This window comes from Centrocercus urophasianus, unplaced genomic scaffold, assembly GCF_019232065.1.
Source record: "Centrocercus urophasianus isolate 14NV4802_14NV808 unplaced genomic scaffold, USGS_Curo_1.0 seq_11, whole genome shotgun sequence".
Classification (NCBI taxonomy): domain Eukaryota; kingdom Metazoa; phylum Chordata; class Aves; order Galliformes; family Phasianidae; genus Centrocercus; species Centrocercus urophasianus.
The window spans coordinates 47,880,489-47,897,891 of NW_024884253.1; the positions used below are offsets into that span (position 1 = coordinate 47,880,489).

Consider the following 17,403-nt stretch of genomic DNA (forward strand, 5'->3'; position numbering starts at 1 on the left):
AAGGGACATTTAATTTGGTACATGAATTCAGCATTTACAATAAGAAAACATTTAGATACAAGTAAGTTTCATAGCACAATACAAACAATTTTGAAACAAGCTATTAAAAGAAAGCAAAATCTCACAGGTTCATCTAAGAGTTTCTCCCCACGTGCTGTTAAATATTCTAGGACTTCATTCCCTTCTCATACTAGCATAATTCCTTTGCTTTCAGATCCCCATCTGATTTACAGCAGGGTAAAATGAGAATCAAACTACGGGTCTTATATCAAAACTCAGTTATGCTTTAGGGGCTTACTAAAAAACAGAAAACATTCTTTGTTAGGCAAGAGGCTAAAAGAGTCTCCAGTCTAGTTTATTGCTTATGTCTCTCCCATCAGATGATAAACAAGACTGTATTACGATTGTACTAGAATGTTCTGCAGTAAGGAGTATATAAATACTGATTTCACTTACCATTGGGCAACGCTTTCAGTGCCAACAGGGAATCATTAAGCTGGTTGACAATTTTAACAGTACTTTCCTGAATCTTTTCTACTTTTTTGCTCAATCCATTCAATTCAGATAAAATGCCTGTTGGAAGAAATAACTGTGATTTTTCTGTGCACTTAAAAAAAAGACACAATCCTCATGAGTCTTACATACAGGGATAATAAACATTCACTATGTAAGCACATGGAACCTTTTTGTCCTCCTTTAGCAAAAAATGCATTTTAAAAACAGAAATGTAAACTGAATGCAGTAAGCTCAGATAAGCTCCTGTGGGCACTGTGTCATGCAAAGTTATCCTTTCTGGCAAATTCAAACCAGAAATATAGTCAGGACAGAGTTATAGATTAAAATTATTCAAAGATGGTGAACCCTTAAATTTCTATGATGTTCTTGACATTTTTCTTGAAATACAACAGGAGCCATTCAAGATAGTTTTTATTTTAATTATTTTTGAGATGTTTGTAGAATCCCCTCACTAAAAATAAAAGTATACAGAACAAAAAAACTGTGTATTCAGTTCATCTGCATTACGTAAGATGTATATATTTGTGTAAAACTTTTGATACCAAGAGCAAAGGTCATTTTATAGTTACAATTTGTCTCTGTGAAGCACTCACATTCTGTCCAATTTTGTTCGAAACTTCCCTTAGGGTTGGACTCTGCTCCTAAACAAAGTACGTGTTCAAAATGTTTTGCACTTCCATGATGCAAACTCAAAAGCTTTGCTGATCTTTTTGGAGCGATAACAAACCAAAAGAATATTGTAATTTATAGAGGGACTCTGATCCAAAAGGCACTTTTTACAAACAGAAAGAAAAAATCCAGCTTGTTATTGTATCTCAGTTATATAGAAGGAACAGGAAAAAAATGATTATGATTTAAGTACACCACCCTACAGAACTGTGTAATCCATGATTTATTAAATTTATCTGAATGAATGTATTTCTTCAAGAAATATGTTTGCCCTTCACCTGCTGTGCAATCCCTACTGCCTTCATTCACGGCATTCAGAAAAACAGACATCTAAAAACAGCATTACTTGGAGACAAAGTAGATATAGTAAAAATCAAATTTTTAATTGTTTACCAAGCAAAATTATATTCTTACCAAAAAATGTGAAATATATGAGTCCTGAATATAACATTAATTTCAATAGTACAAAAATATATGCATATTTATACACAATGCTGTGCTTTAGTTTAAGTTTATTTGAAAAAAAATGAATCTACCAGAGGACAGGCTATGGAAAAGGAAAGAGAAGAGGTAAATGTGAACTCCAAAGAACTAACCGTTACTTTTTTTCTTCAGATTTTTAGCCTCATTCTGAACTTTGGAGCTAAGCTGCAGAGTGTCTTTACCAAGAAGACTGAGAGATTCATCTGGCTGAAAAAAAAAAAAAAAAAAAAAAAAAAAGCAGGAATTCATTGACAGAAGTTCAGCTGAAGACACTGACATGCCTATGGACATCTAATGTAAGTTATGAACATTCTCACCACTTCTGTGATATCCTATTTATTACCTTGCTAAGAATAAATAATAAAGTTGTAATGTTTTGCCCAAGAACACGACATTGAAATAAAACCTGCCAAATTCCAGTCTGAAGAGTGCTACTTATTTTCTGTTACCTTTTGAAACATTGCTAGTTTTAGCTCCAGTTCTAAGGCCAAATTCTCAGCGCTAAGCCCTTTTAAGATATTTGAAAATTCCGGTCTTAAAGCGCTCTTTTAATCCGTTTATCCATCTGGAAAATCTGGAAAAATGCTTAGGAGGACTCATGCTGTGTATATGACAGCATGTGATAAAATAATAAACAAACACATAATTCTGACTATTTTGATCACTATTACGTGAATGCAATTATCATGTATTTGTCTCTCCAGCAATATTGTAATGACAAATGTAAAACATAGCCAATTCTTTCTTTGAGTTTACAACTAAAAAAAAAAAAAAAGCAGAGATAAAAGGAGGGAAACATGTACAGTAACAGGTTAGGTAACTAACTGATCAGGTTTTTGTAATCTAGTGTCATAATAACAACCCAATAATTTTGCAAGACAGGAGAATGGAAGATGTGATATAAAATACATTTGGTTACTGAATGCTCTCAACTAAGCGAAACAGTTGTGGTTGTGAATACTTAGAAGTGAAAAAGGGACAAGTTGAATAGAAGACGCTAAATAACTCTAAAGGTAAAAGAGAGCACACCCAAGGACAGGGAGACAAGTCATAGAGACATAACACACTTCTGGGAAGTCCTCTAGTGGGAGATGTCCTGCTTATAGCAGAGGGGTCAGAAGTAGATAATCTTAAAGGTCCCTTCCAAACCAAATCATTTTATGATTCGACGAAATGCAAGTCAGATGACTGATGACAAAGACACACAGAATCATATCCAGCCCAGCTAAATGTGCATCACATGTCTAAAAACAAAAGTGGTAAAGAGGAAATCGAGACAAACAGAATATGAAATCTGGTATCCTTACTGACTTAGAACACAGATTCAGGATACATTATATATCAGCAGGCAGGGCAGGCTGCCTCCATCAGGATGATCCAGATTCCAGCAAGTGAAAACACCTACAGAACAAATATTCCAAAATGAGAAAGATAAGGAAGTGAAGATGCTAATATCAATACTTACTAAATCCAAAGGGCCATTCACAATCCTAGATGCATCATCTGCCAAACTCTCTGTCCTTTCAATCACATTTTTGACATTGGAGTGGGTATAGACTGCAGCTGTTGCATTCAAAGTCACATCTTTTACTTTTGAGAGGCCACTAAATAAAAAGTTAACAGATAATACTATTTTTGTGAAACAAGCAATATAACCAAGCAATAAGTTCTACGTGCTGTTACACGTGCATATTACACCATGCACAACAATCTTCTAGAATTCATGTTGCACTCTGAAAAAAAGATTTCATCTTTCCCAAAGGCTGCAAAAAGGGCTTTCAGTCCTTTACTTTGAACTGAAAAAAAAAAAATTCCAAATCACCAGAAAACTTGAAATATTTAATTTTTTTGTTGTTGATGGTTAGTTTTTCAATTTATATATCAGTTTAGCCACAGATAACATTTTCCATGAAGAACGAACAAATCAGATCATGTAAACATAACAGAACATAAACATGCTCCTACTGGAGCTCAAAAGCAACACAGAGAAATACAGAACCTCAGAGGAAATATGAGTATCTGAACACTATTCCATATCAAATTTTGTTTTATTTAATTTGTCTGGATACAGTAAAACCAGCAGAGTTACTCAACATTACTCAAAGTAAAATTTTTTGTTCTCAAGCTTAAAATATACGTAAATTTTTCAAACTAATCAAATTTAAACTTACTGATTTTATAATAAGACAAATGAGCAACAGTTCTAGAAGTTTTCCTGTGACAGAGCATTTTCAATGAAATAAATGACTTGAAAACTCTAAGAGTGCATTTGGGATTGCAACCCACTCATTTCTGCAAGATGCTTTGAAAGCAACAATGATGAAGGCATAGCAAAAATAGCTTCTTGATGAGATTCAGAGATATATAGTCAAAGAAGCATTCATACACAGAACACAAGCTTTTCAAGTCATACTATGATACATTCACAGGGCACTTAATAACTCACCAGTTATTGTGCAAGTCAACCACATGAAATTCAAGACTAATCAACCCCCTCTATATCATTTAATAAAGAGACTCTACACTACTTTAAAGGCAAAACATAACTGAAAAAAAAAAAATAGAGTATAAAAACGAATTACTTCTGCTTAATGGATTAAGCTACTACTACTACCTATTTAAATTAAATGTGGCAGGGTTATAAATGAGGCTTCTCCCAGTTTTCAACTTTCTTGAGTTTCTTACCTCTCCAGTGCATCTGCAAGTCTTTGGAACTGAGCGGCATGATCCTCAGCTCTGTATACCAGGTCAAGCACTCCTCTCACAGACATCTGCATCACCAGCTCATCCACATGGTGTCTCAAGTTGGTATTCCACTGGAGTAGCTCATCCTGATGGACCTCCAAGTTCTGCACAACATAAGGGTTTTCTTTGTTCCTTACCCACCAATAGCAAAATCCACTTGAAGTATCAAACAGGATGATAAAACTTAAGAACTTACTGATGTAGAGTTCTTTACATCTTGGGAAAGAGCAGCAGCAACATTTACTAGGAATTTTCCTTCTTTAATAAGCGTGGTTGAGACTTCTTTATTTTCCTTTATACTCAGCTTCTTTTCCTATAGCAAAAATTATTGTTTTTAATACTGACCTGTAAGTTAACTAGTGCATATATTAGATAATCATTATTTCTGTTTTCCAACAACAATCTGGTTTCCTTTGAGTTTTCAAGACACTATATATTTTATATATTAAGACACTTAAATGTGTACAGCTTTCTAAAAGGCTAAAATCAACTTATAAACAAAATTTCATATTTCATATTTAACAACACAGATCATCCAGTCTTACATTTAACTCTGCCAGGTTACTAGAAATAAGAGGAAACAAGCGATTTGTCTCATTGATGTCAGCAAGTGCATCATTCACCAGATCCTGGGCATCTTGCAGTTTGCTGTTGTGCTTTGATAAGAGCTGGCTTGCATCTTTTTTCAGCTCAGCAAGCTCCTGCTGGGGTTTAAGATAGTCTTTCTGAACCTGGAGCAACAAATTTTCTGCAGCTCTGGCAAAGAGAGGAAGTGAAAAATAAACACATGGTAAAGGAGAGACAAGCATGGGGATCATGCAAAATAAATGTGAATGCACTTTCTTACAGAAGTCCACAATTTTTCATACGATAGCATGCATACACACACCAGCCTATTTACCAATCTGAGCACACAGAACGATGACAATACAGGGGAGAAGGAAAGGAATGCTATTAACAAGCTTTGCATGTGTTCATTTGAAAAGTGTAAATATAAAATTTAAAAAAAAATCATCACTAAAATGCACCACTGAAATGCAATCTTTATACTTATCCCTTAAAATCAGTAAGATATAAAATCCCCCACTCTCCTCTCAAATCAGTCAGTTGTAAATCACATTCCTTGGTCTATCTGGGAATATTTGCAAATCCATTTGAAAGTTTTCTAATGCAGAAGAAAATCATCTCAAAATGACACTGAAAGTCTATTCCTCTGTCTCTCTTTGCACACACACGCTGCACACAGCAACTCCTATAAATGACACTTTCACATAAATATTTGCCCCTTTAACCTGACTTCAAGCCATATTGATAGAATCATGGAGCCCTTAAAGCTAGAAGGGATCTCTGAAGGCCACCTAGTCCAACTCCCCTGTAATGAACAGGGACACCACAGCTACATCAGGTTGCCCAGGGCCTGATCCAGCCTCACCTTGAGAGTCTCCAGGGACAGGGCATCCACTACATTTGTGGGCAACATTTTCCAGGGCCTCACCAGTGTCTCTGTGATTATATCTAACCTAAACCTACCTTCTTTGAGCTTGAAACTATTTCCCCTGTTCTGTCACCACAGACCGTGCTAAAGGGTCTGTCCTTTCCTGCAGCTCCCCTAAAAGATACTGAAAGGCCACTGTATAATATCATCTCAACCTTCTCTTCTCCAGGCTGAACAACCTCAGCTCTCTCAGCCCGTCCTCATAGGAGAGATGTTCCATTCCAAGTTTTCGCATCCCTTCTCTGGGCATGCTCCAACAGGTCTATGTCTTCCAAGGTGTCGCAACTGGTCTACGATCCTTATCCAAAGCAGTATACATATATTACAATGTTACATTCCATTTTTCCCACTGAATAGCAGATGTGCGTTCGAATGCATTTCTTAAAACAAACAGTTCCAAGTCCTTAAGCTCAAAAGTCACTGAAGACTTGAAATAGTTACAAGAACAAAAGTATTTTACAAGGCAGTAATGGCCTCTATTTCATTATGCAATAAAAGGATTGTATTCGAAATGGTTTACACAGCAAAATGTGAGGAGACTTCCTGGAGATTTCACTTAGAGTGTTGCTCAACAATATGTCACCACAAGATCACTACACTATCAGCCATGTGGTAACTTCTGCATCCTGAAAAATGCACTGTCAAGCTGTTTATTTAAATCAGTTTTGAATTTACAGCTGCACTGCATGATAAATTCTGCAGAGCAACTATCTAATAAATCTTATTAACTCTCTCCTTCAATCTGCTTACAGAACTTTCAGGAATTTTGGCAGTCTGTAATTGAAAAACTTAATTTACAAATGCCTTGTGTAACAGCTCAGGCTAATGCTAAAAGTCAGAACCTTTTCTTAGTATGCAAGAGAACCCTGGGATGTTTTTATAAGTGCAAAAATGTTATCTGAAGTTCCTAATATAAGAATAAACAGTACACTTCTAGTCCATTTTCACGTCCACTTAGCTTCTGTGCAGTTTAATACCTGGTACAAGGAAAAGGACAGGAGTCTAGCAAACAAAATCAGATATTCCACCAGAATAAACATTCTGTTCTACTCCTAATTTAAAGGATTTAATAAAGAAAAGTTAAACTATCAGAAATACTCTTGGGCTATTTTTTTATCTCCTGAAGCCAGTACTTATAACAGACACTTCTGTGCATCCTATCCCAGAGAACTTGCTTTAGCAGGGGATTGGATGGTCTCCAGAGGTCCCTCTTAACCCCTATGATTCCGTGATTCTTACAGCTGTCAGTGGGAGCTAGCCTAGGGCAATACTTCATATTTTTGAAGGTGGAAAGAAAATGTTGCTGACTGTTGGAATAGTTGTTGTTTTAGATTGGCAAATCTGGCAAAATGACATAAATAATGAATTCAAAAGCTATTTCAAAATAACCTTTAAATGCAAGCAAATTGAGACGATGAAAATGAATTCTAAGCAGTGACTTAGGCATTGAATAAAATGCCCTGGTTTCGTATTCAAATCTAGTTGATACATTGCCAATATTTTACCACATCCTTCAGTAGATCTTAGGCTTGCAACTCTCTGAGACTGTTTTACTATGTTTCCAATCCACAAGAAGATGTGTATTTGGGCCAACTCTGAAAGAAGTCAGTGAGTCTTTCCACTTATTGTAATGCATCATTGTATCACATCCAAACAAACAGGGATTTGACTTTACTGGTTTCATGTGCGATGCCTAAATATCTTCAAATAACGTAACTCCAAATGCAGAGTTTTAATAGCCCCATCTGAACTAGTTACCATACCACAATCTATTACTACAGAGCAAGGATTCTCCAGATCTCTCTCCGAAAAGCAATACTGCAAAATACAGACATGGGTGAATCAAAGTTCCCAATAGAATAGGCTTACTTTAGAACACTGGTAGCATTATAGTGCCTTTGAACAAAATCTTTCTTGCGCAGTTCATTCAGTAGGGTTGAAATATCATCCTGTAGCCTCTGAGATGTAACATTTGACAGTGGGAGGTCCAGGCCCAGTGTTTCATTTAGCGACATTGCAACTTCAGCAAGTACTAAATAGAAGAGTGAAAGATTTAGTCATACCACTGATAAAGGAATACGTGAACCTCCTGGAGAAATTGCAGCACTTCTGTGTTCTGTGTAAACAGTTCTTTAAAAGCTACAAAGGAAACAACCTTGTAAATTCTGCAAAGAAGTGGAAATATCTTAAAAGCAGGATACCTTTGATGGCTGTATGTACTGTGTCAATAAATCCACTCAGTTCTTTACTTTTACTCCTGGTTTCCTGAGTCATTGCGTTAAGTTGCCAAGCTTTTCTCAAAATTCTAGATGACTAGAATAAAATCAGAGATACACTTTACAATTTTGTTAAAACATTGATTAATTAATGATAATTGCTCATATTTTGACATTTTTTTCCGATAGTGAAAATATTTTGTGAGAAGAGACTACTTTTTTAACAAGGCAGATCTAGCTGCTTCAGAAATATGATGCTTTCATGCTGCAACATTGTTATTTTGAAAGTTCCTGAGTTCTTATTTAAATTAAATGTGGCAGGATTATAAATGAGGTTTCTCCCAGCTTCAACTTTCTTGAGTTTCTTACTCAAGAAAGTGAAGAACTCATTTATCAATTATTTTCACAATTAATAAAACCATAATTACCAAAGCTATTGCTTTTGTATAGTAAACACCACATACTTGTAAATATCAATTCCTGTAACTTAATATAATTCATCTTGGCAATAACAAGGCTTCTAGGGCAAGCATCTAGTTCAATTAGTTGCACATGTTCAACAAACAATAGGTACACATGAACAGCAAATGAAATATAATGGCCAAATGACTACTGAAAACTCCATTTACAAATTTTCTGGTGTTAAAGCTGAATAAAGAAGATAAATGTTGGATTTTTCAACAGTTACAATTCTGCTGAAAATATTTTAAATATATCGATGTAAATATAAGACTTTTTGATGATTATTCAATAGTGACTATTTTAAATAAGCTCCACTTGTTAGAACCAGTGAGAAGAAAAGCTCTTCAGTTTTAGGGCCTTGAACGATCATATTAGAAAAAGCTTCAGAACTTCAACAGAAACCATGTAAATCTCCCATACAGTATCATAAAATGTTGTAGCTTGCTGAATAATTCCACAAACTTATTAACCACTCTCCCCAGAAATACTACAGAATAGACAGAACTCTTTCACTGAAGTCCATAGATTTAAAGTAACTTCTAAGCAATACTCCAGCATGTATGTTCAACACTATGAAGCCTCAAAAGATTTCTCCACAAATGCTAGGAATTAAGAAGGCAGCACCTACCTCTTCAGGCAACAGATCAACATTTCTTGACAAACTCAGAAGACCTTCTTCTGCCATAGCTAACGAGTATGTTGGATCCTCTCTAGGAGCTATAAAGCCCTGTAAGAAGCAACACACTAATGCAGAGTCCATTGTGTGTCCAGAATTTTTATGGGGAAGAAATAACTATGCAAACTATTTAGACCATTTAAATTTTCGAAATTATGTTTTTTTAAGGATAACAGAATAGTTACATACATGTAGCTGATGAAAAATAAGTGATCGTTTCTAGATACAGAAGGAAATAAATCTCCAAATTTAAAAGGGTAATAAAAGGGAATCAAAGTTCAGCTTTCCCAATTCTCAATTTCTCCGCAGTCTGAGCTTTCCAAACAATCTACTTTCACAAATTCAAAGGTCCATCAAATTAAATGTTTCCAACCAATTCCACATCTACAATTTCAGCAGCTGGTCACATCAAAATAGCTGTATCTAATGAATATGTTATGGATGGCCCTGGAGCTATGTTTCAGTGTTAAATCCAGTGTGTAGCACTCAGGAGTTCATGATCATGACACTCAGATAACACAATCAACCCTGCCATGAGGAACCTTTGCACTGTATTTGGCTTCAAGGCCAGCTCAAAACTTCTGTGTATGGCAATAAATAGGCCACTGTATCTAACTGATACATTCAAGGCCTGCAATAGAATACCACTTCTCTACAAATGCAAAACAACATAAGGGATTCTTAACAGGAGGGCAAGTCTGGGTAAAAGTTGGTTTACAGTGGAAGAGACTGTCCTTCAGCAAAGACCTATAATTCAGGTAAATAAACACAGGGATTTTACAGATTTTATTTTTGTACAAGAAAAGAGGGAAGAAAGTCTTTCATTATCACAAAACATAGGAATGCCTACTTACAAACAGAAGAGCTATGAGACTTCCAACTTAGCCTCAAGATTAAGTTGTTCAAAGAACACTGCGCCTTCACATAAAAAGAGCGGACATCATAGTCACAAGAGCTTTGTACCATTGTTAGATCCCTTAAATATCACATGTCCAAGTGAGTGACAGCTGGTTTAGATTAGATTTTGACATAAAAAGATATGTATTAAAGGAGAAACTTACACTGCCTTCATTTGTACAAAGGATTTGGCTTTATAATTAAATAGGTATTATGTATTGAATAATGCCTATGCTCCCTGAAGACAATGCTCCCACACAAACACAAAACAATTACAAAAAGCAAGTCATTTGTATCCTTAAAGCATTACAATCATTTGGTATGTTTATGCCTTCATGGCATAAAGGAAGGGAAGTAAAACTGAAGCTTCATAACAAAAATTAGTATTTGTTTAAGGCAGCACAGGAGCTGGAAGGATAGCTTCCTACAAACAGTCTGAAAGTATGCAAAACAAGTATTCTAATAGCTTTTGTCTCCTAAGATGGAGAACAGAGGATGGCACTTGGTCAGAAAACTGTAAGGAGAGCAAAGAGCTACATCCAATGAACCCTGTGTAATGGATAAGCAGTTTGTCATACTCTTCCCCAGGACTCTGACAGCTCTTCAAAGGAACCAGAAAGGGACCTGGCCTGATGCTTCAGTATAATTGCTGAAAATTATGCTCTTTAAATTCAGTAAGTCTAGGCCAATCCTAAGGATCCACACAATCCAGATGAAACATGCACATATAGTACATTCAATGATAATACTACTGACTGAAAAATGTATTCAGACATTTGTTTAAATGTCAGTACGACAAAAGAAACATTGGCAATTAAAGGGCTTAGACTAATTTCTATAATGTTCTTAATCTGGTGTCATTTACAGATATGCACATGAATTTCAGGAGGACCTCATTTAAACTACTGTGAGTGGCTGCAAGCTTCCCTTTGAGGGTGTGACTAAATATTTCTACTACTTGTATGTTTGTATTACCTTTAAATGTTTTGTTGCATTCTCCAGCTCTGATAGTATCCCAGAGGGCACGAGGACAATACCAGTAATGTTCAGTGAAAGTATGTCTTTACTGAGACTGTCCAAGTTGTTCAGCAAAACTCCTGTGCAGTTGTCATCACAAGCTAGACGAACCATTTCAAAAAGGAAAAGTAACATAAGCATTTTTTAAGAAAGTAACCAAATACTGCTATGTGTTGTTGTTCTTGTTTTGGTTTGGGTTTTTTTGCTTGTTTTTTTTTTTTTTTTTTTTTTTTTTTTACCTATTTACACAGCACGTGCCCTTACTTTTCATGTTAATACTGATAGAACACAAGAGAACACAATTTTGAAAATGCAGGCTTGTATTCTTGCCTTTCCATGCCCATCCCAGAAGTGGACCAATTCTAAACATGCTATCCTTAGGTTAGAACACATTCAAGCTGTATTGATCTTGTTGTCTACTGAGCTTCTTGTTATACTGTACGCATATTTCACCTATTTAGTTGTACTGCTGTAAAGCCAGGGCAGTGACACTAACAGCTACCAGACAGGTTATGAAGATACCACAATGGAAATAGATTCCTTGTGGATACATTTATTCCCCATTTTCTTATATAAAGCAAAATATGAGTCTATATTCCTAGTTCATTGTAAAAGCAGTTACTGTGCTGAGTAGGTCTTTCTGCTATCAACTCTCTCACAAGGAACTACATGACTAATGATTGATAGAGCATGCCTGTACACATGACTCCTTAAGGATAATTAGAACAATATCACAGGCAAAAAATAATTGACATAGGAATTCCATGTTTTCAAATAAATAGAAGTATGCTACAAACAGCAAATAAGTATTAAAGTTATCTTTTCTTAAATATGCTTGTAGCGAGCGTTGGCCAATTTAAGGATTAACTGCTGGTCTAATATTACATTTTGTACTGCAGTTTCCTCTTTGTTCATAGAAACACAGAATAGTTAAGCTTAGATAGGACCCCACTGGATATTGATTAGTTCAAGCCTTTTATAGAGAGAATAGACTAATCAATAGAAAAACACTCATGCAATAAACCAAAGTCCAAAAGTAAATGATTTCAAAGTCACCTACAAACACACTCTTCTTCCAGAAGAAGATGTCTTGGTTCACACTCCTCACAGAGCTGTCCTGTCACTCCCTGCTTACAGAGGCACTTGCCAGTTGCACGATCACAATTAAGATGAACAGAGCCGCTTGGATTGCATCGACACAGGTGGCAGCTGCCTCCAGGAAGCTGAGGGTCACCATAGTAGCCAAGGGAGCACCTAGAATGGGAGGAATGAGACAATAAACATCAGGGGATATTCATCATAAAACCAGATATCATGTTTATCTTTGTGAATCACCGATGGTGAGTTTTGATTAACAATTTCTTTACAGTAGCTAACAAGTCACAAAGTTCTTCCAATTCTTCCACATGTACTTATAATAACCTATTCCAAGAAAAGGTATGGTTATTTTATTCAAAACTGTCCTTTGGGGCAGTTTTGGAATGTCCTTTGGAATTTGGGAGAAAAAATTGAGACATCGTGTACAACTCACTTTTCGCAGTACTGTCCTTCATAACCTGGGAGACAAGCATCACAGTGGTAATCCTGGACGCCTTTCAGGACACAAGTGGGACTAAAACTGGAGGACGGAAAAACAAATACCTGCTAGCACAGAAATGGAAAACCATGCCATGACAGAGAATCTCATTCAGCCACATATTGAGCATCCTCTAGCAACGGGCTAGAATGTATACTTTGTTTCTCATGAAGATTGCTTTCCCCCAGTGCAACTCCTTTATTGTATATCATGCTAAAGCATCTTACAACTTTCAACTTGAAAGATACGACTCTTTAAACAAATTGAAAGAGATATATTTTGGGTCATCTAATACTTGTGACTTCTCACTTGCCCCTCTCCAGAGCAGTTGAGGAATTAAGCTTTTTGTGTGCCAGAATGGGAGCTGTCAGCCACCTCCTACTCCAGCACGATGGTTCTGGTGTCCATCATTCACTTTCAAACACATCCTCTGTGTCTGAGCCATTTCCTAGCTCTGTTTTGTCCTGTGCATGTAAGTACGCTGGGAATCTAGAAGGTTGCAGGTTTTCTCTATTAATACAGCCCTCTGCAAAACATACTCCAAAGAAATCAGCATATGTTTATAACCATTGTTTTTTATCCGTTTTACAGATGAGGAAAGTAATGCGAGGGAAATGCATGATACAGTATTTATCTAAATGATAACTGAACATTAAGAGTAGTCCCACTCATGCTCTGACTCGAACTTCTAGACGAAAAATAGCCTGCAAAACATTTTGATTTTAAAAATAACTGTCTACAAACACACAAAAATTTCAAACAAAGGAATACTTGTTTTTATCCTACTATACATCCCATTAGAAGCTCCTGAACTGGCTGGAAATGGCCTGAAATACTGAAGCACTGTCTTTAGAAGGAAAAAGAGACCTACATTTGAAACTGAAATACATCAGTGCAACTTACTACGTTATTTATAAAATCTGAGGCAAAAAAAGATTGCATTAACTTTTTCTTTTAGATCCTCACAAAGTCATCACAAGATGGAAACTCTGAATTTAAGCTGCATTTGCTAAAATAAGTAGCTTTCAGAAAATAAAGTTTAAGGACATACAAAATAACCATATTCTATTGTCATAAAGTGTGGGGCATAGAAGGTAGAACACACAACACAAGGCATCTGAAAGGCTAAAAACTACATTGGATTTAATAAGTTTTGGTTACCTAACAGGGTTGGCTCTGGGACAAGCACAAAGAGAGCAGTCATTGACAGATCCAATTACTTTTCCATAGTAGCCTGGAGCACAAGCACTGCAGTAATCACCAACTGTGTTATCTCTGCAGTTCTGGTACACAAAAAGGAATTCAGACAGTTTAAAACAACAACAAACAAGAAGAATTTTATCTTCTCCCCAGTCCATAAATGCATCAAGTCTTTAACAATCGCATCTAAATGTCATCACCACCACCACTCAGCATTCTCTGGATAGAGGGATGTTTTATGCAAAAATAAGCAAAATGCCAGCATATTTTCCATTCCATCGGGCAGGCTGACTTAATATCTTATAATCTGAATTTCCACTAAGATTTGTATATTTCTACTTCCACAAATCCAATTTAGATCAGACAATCACAGTACAAAACAAAAAAAAGTCCTAAAAATATCTCACGGAAAAATTAAAAAGGATGGCAAAAAGACAAATTTCAGTGTTTCAATAAATACATTTGACAGCTATAAACCAATAAACAATCACAGTTAAGATTCAGAGACACTGTATTTAATTTGCAAAGAGTACTCATCGATAGCCAGTGCTATTAATATTAAAACATTAAATCAGCATTACAAACACAATTAAGCTAATTCTCTCCATGAATTTTTTTTCTTCTTTTCTATCATTCTTATTTTTGTGAGAGTGGAGATCTTAGAGGTTAACAGGCTATAGTAAGTAGTAACAATACAGCTTTCTATTGCATGGGAACAGAAGTCAGAGGCGAAAATCATTTCTTTTGCCTACACAACTCAGATGGAAATCTTTAAGTAGTAAACTTAATATGTGGGTGAGTTGCTACCCCTGCGATGAGAGAACGAGAGAATGAAGGACTGTTATTCTTCAGCATGAAAGACCTGCGTGGACTGGCCTCATAGTAATGAGAACCATCGCTCTTATTCATGAGATTCAAACTTTAGGTGAAAGAATGGCTTATAAAGAGCCTGAAAGACTGAGGAAACTCATTAAATTCAAAAATGAGTTCTTCAGAAGCTGACTTCAAAATACTCAACTCACCACTGGACAAATAAAGCAACTAAAAAACCATTAGGAAAGAATACCTGGTCATTGAATCATACCAGATAAGAGACTTATGTCTTTTTTGGATAGCTGAGAATTTGCTGTAGACAAAGTTGTGAGCTCACTAGACAAGAAGAGGCTATGTGCTAGTCCTGTGTGAACCCCCTTTTTAATTTTTAGGACAAAATGATGGAAATGAAAAAATTAACCGAGATGAAGCATAACCTTAGGGTACTTTACTCTCAGTATGCCAAAAAGAGCCTCTCTAAGAAGCTCAGAGCATATTTGCTTCAAGAGAGACAAAGAATTTAACTTCGACCTAGTCTGTAGTGTGGAATGTCTTAGTACTTCCTTTACTTCTCCTATTTTGTGTGATTAAGCAGACCTTGACCAGACCAAGGAATAGATCAAAAAGTAATACAGTAAAGTAGATAAACTAAATTTATATACACAAGTTATTTTTTTAAATATAATTAAATCTAAAATTATTAACAATTTTGAAGCTAGTGACCAAAAACTTGATAATTATACTGAATAGACTCTATGGGAAATAGTACACAGATTTAGAGATGCAGATAGGGAAAATTAAACTTTTCCAAACAGTATAGCCACATACTATTCCCAGAAACTCCTTTCATAGATTACCATCCTTGCATGTTCAGGTGAAACCAATGCAAAAAAAGCATAAATTGTACATACCAAACACTTTCCAGTTTCAGGATCACAGGTTTCGCTGTGATTATTACACTGACATGGCACACAAGGTGCTATAATAGTATGAGTCTCTCTTAGACTGAATTCCTTAGGTTTCTCCCTGTAGTATCCTGGAGCACAGCTCTATTCATAAACAGAATAAAATTAAAAAAAAAAAAAAAAATAGAAAGATTATGGCTGTCAAAAGTTATGAACAATTCTGAAAGTCATTTGTATAACTTCATTATTATCTGGTACAGAAAGGATTCAAGGATTTAGTACCTGGCATGAGAATCCAGCATAGCCAGCAGGACATCTACATTGCTCTATAAGATGAGCTCTAGATCTGCCTAGATGCATCTCTTCAAACTTCACTGCAATTTCCATTGAAATATTTGCAATTCTGTAAGATAAGTATAGAAGACAGCATCAAGATCTAGAGAAGGCCTAACACTGAAACTAAGATACAAATATTTTTATGTTTCAAAGTAAGAGCTACCATATATACTCTCCCATGATCCTCTTTTCCACATGGAAGATATCAATGCACATGGCAGGGAGGTTGGAGTTAGGTGATCCTTAAAGTCCTTTCCAACCAAAACCATTCTATAACTCAGTGAGTATGAAACATCTCAACAAAACCTTAAGATTTTCTTTAATGAACGTATGAGATTTAGACATACAACAAAAATATCAGAAGTTCTTCAAGGTAATATACATCTATTCTCATTGGTCTGTAAAAACTAACAAATCCACCACGCAAAAGTGTGCACTTTGGCCTCAGAAACTCTAAAGAGAAATACAACAGCTCTGCTCCGTGGATGTTCTTAAAGAGCTATCAGTAACATATTTTACAGCCTGTGAATCTAATAATCCTATATCTGGTGGTGGAACCACTCTATTGACATAAAGATGCAAGAATATAGGGTTTTTGTTGGATACATCTCTGTCTTGTTGTTTCCAAACCAGTTGATGCAGTGATCATTTAACATCTCCTTCCTTTCATTAGTAACCCAGTTTTGTTCAAGATGGTAGTAAAACATTACTGTTCTAAGGTAGGAATATTTCACTACCACGGCCTATAGTATGCAAAACTACAGGAAAGCACCAGATTTGTACAGACACAAGAACTCAAGAGGATCTGTGTTTCTATTCTTCTATGGAAAATGAAAAACAAAAAATTCCTTACCCATAAAAATAACTTGTTAAAGAAATAACATAGAAAACATCTAACTATATTGCCCATCAAGAAGAGCACAGTATCAACTTGTAAAGACTTGTGCTTCTTTATGGGCTTTTCTATCAAAATAAGCAGCAGATATTTTTAAAGGTAATACATGTTTTCTTACCAAAGAGGAATTTAAGTCAGAAATGGGAAATTAGAGATTTCTCTAATTTGAGTAAAATATTTATTGTATAGTTCAGCTGGAACTATTTCCAAGCTAAATTACATGAAATACAATAAAATAAGTAAACGCTTACTGCTTTACCTGCTTTGCTGTAATCCTTGGCCATAGGTTGCCTTGATAAGGATGTATTCAATATTGCTTAGCACAGACATGAAGTCAGAACGTGAGACAGGCTGGTCAGACACAGAATTAAAATACTTCCAAGAATCCTAGGGGAAAACAGCACACATCAAAATCATCAATGTTTAAAGCTCATTTAAAGTTAATGGTCTCTTTCTCCCCATATATTCTTTTGGAAATACAGTCAGTGACTGAGTCTATAGT

General features: G+C 35.7%; 1 protein-coding gene across 1 annotated transcript in view; it reads right to left on the reverse strand.

Moving 5' to 3' along the window:
• LAMA1 (laminin subunit alpha 1) overlaps window positions 1-17,403 on the reverse strand; it is a 79,606-nt gene that overhangs the window by 23,036 nt on the left and 39,167 nt on the right. Inside the window, exons 27-42 of the mRNA XM_042839107.1 lie at window positions 17,161-17,288; window positions 15,953-16,073; window positions 15,677-15,814; window positions 13,914-14,035; window positions 12,708-12,794; window positions 12,237-12,430; window positions 11,135-11,277; window positions 9,215-9,313; window positions 8,110-8,221; window positions 7,778-7,940; window positions 4,959-5,169; window positions 4,610-4,726; window positions 4,354-4,517; window positions 3,134-3,272; window positions 1,782-1,875; window positions 457-573 (exon numbers count right to left, since the gene is read on the reverse strand). Coding sequence (XP_042695041.1) covers window positions 457-573; window positions 1,782-1,875; window positions 3,134-3,272; window positions 4,354-4,517; window positions 4,610-4,726; window positions 4,959-5,169; window positions 7,778-7,940; window positions 8,110-8,221; window positions 9,215-9,313; window positions 11,135-11,277; window positions 12,237-12,430; window positions 12,708-12,794; window positions 13,914-14,035; window positions 15,677-15,814; window positions 15,953-16,073; window positions 17,161-17,288 — 2,149 coding nt within the window. The remainder of the gene's footprint in view (window positions 1-456; window positions 574-1,781; window positions 1,876-3,133; window positions 3,273-4,353; window positions 4,518-4,609; window positions 4,727-4,958; window positions 5,170-7,777; window positions 7,941-8,109; window positions 8,222-9,214; window positions 9,314-11,134; window positions 11,278-12,236; window positions 12,431-12,707; window positions 12,795-13,913; window positions 14,036-15,676; window positions 15,815-15,952; window positions 16,074-17,160; window positions 17,289-17,403) is intronic.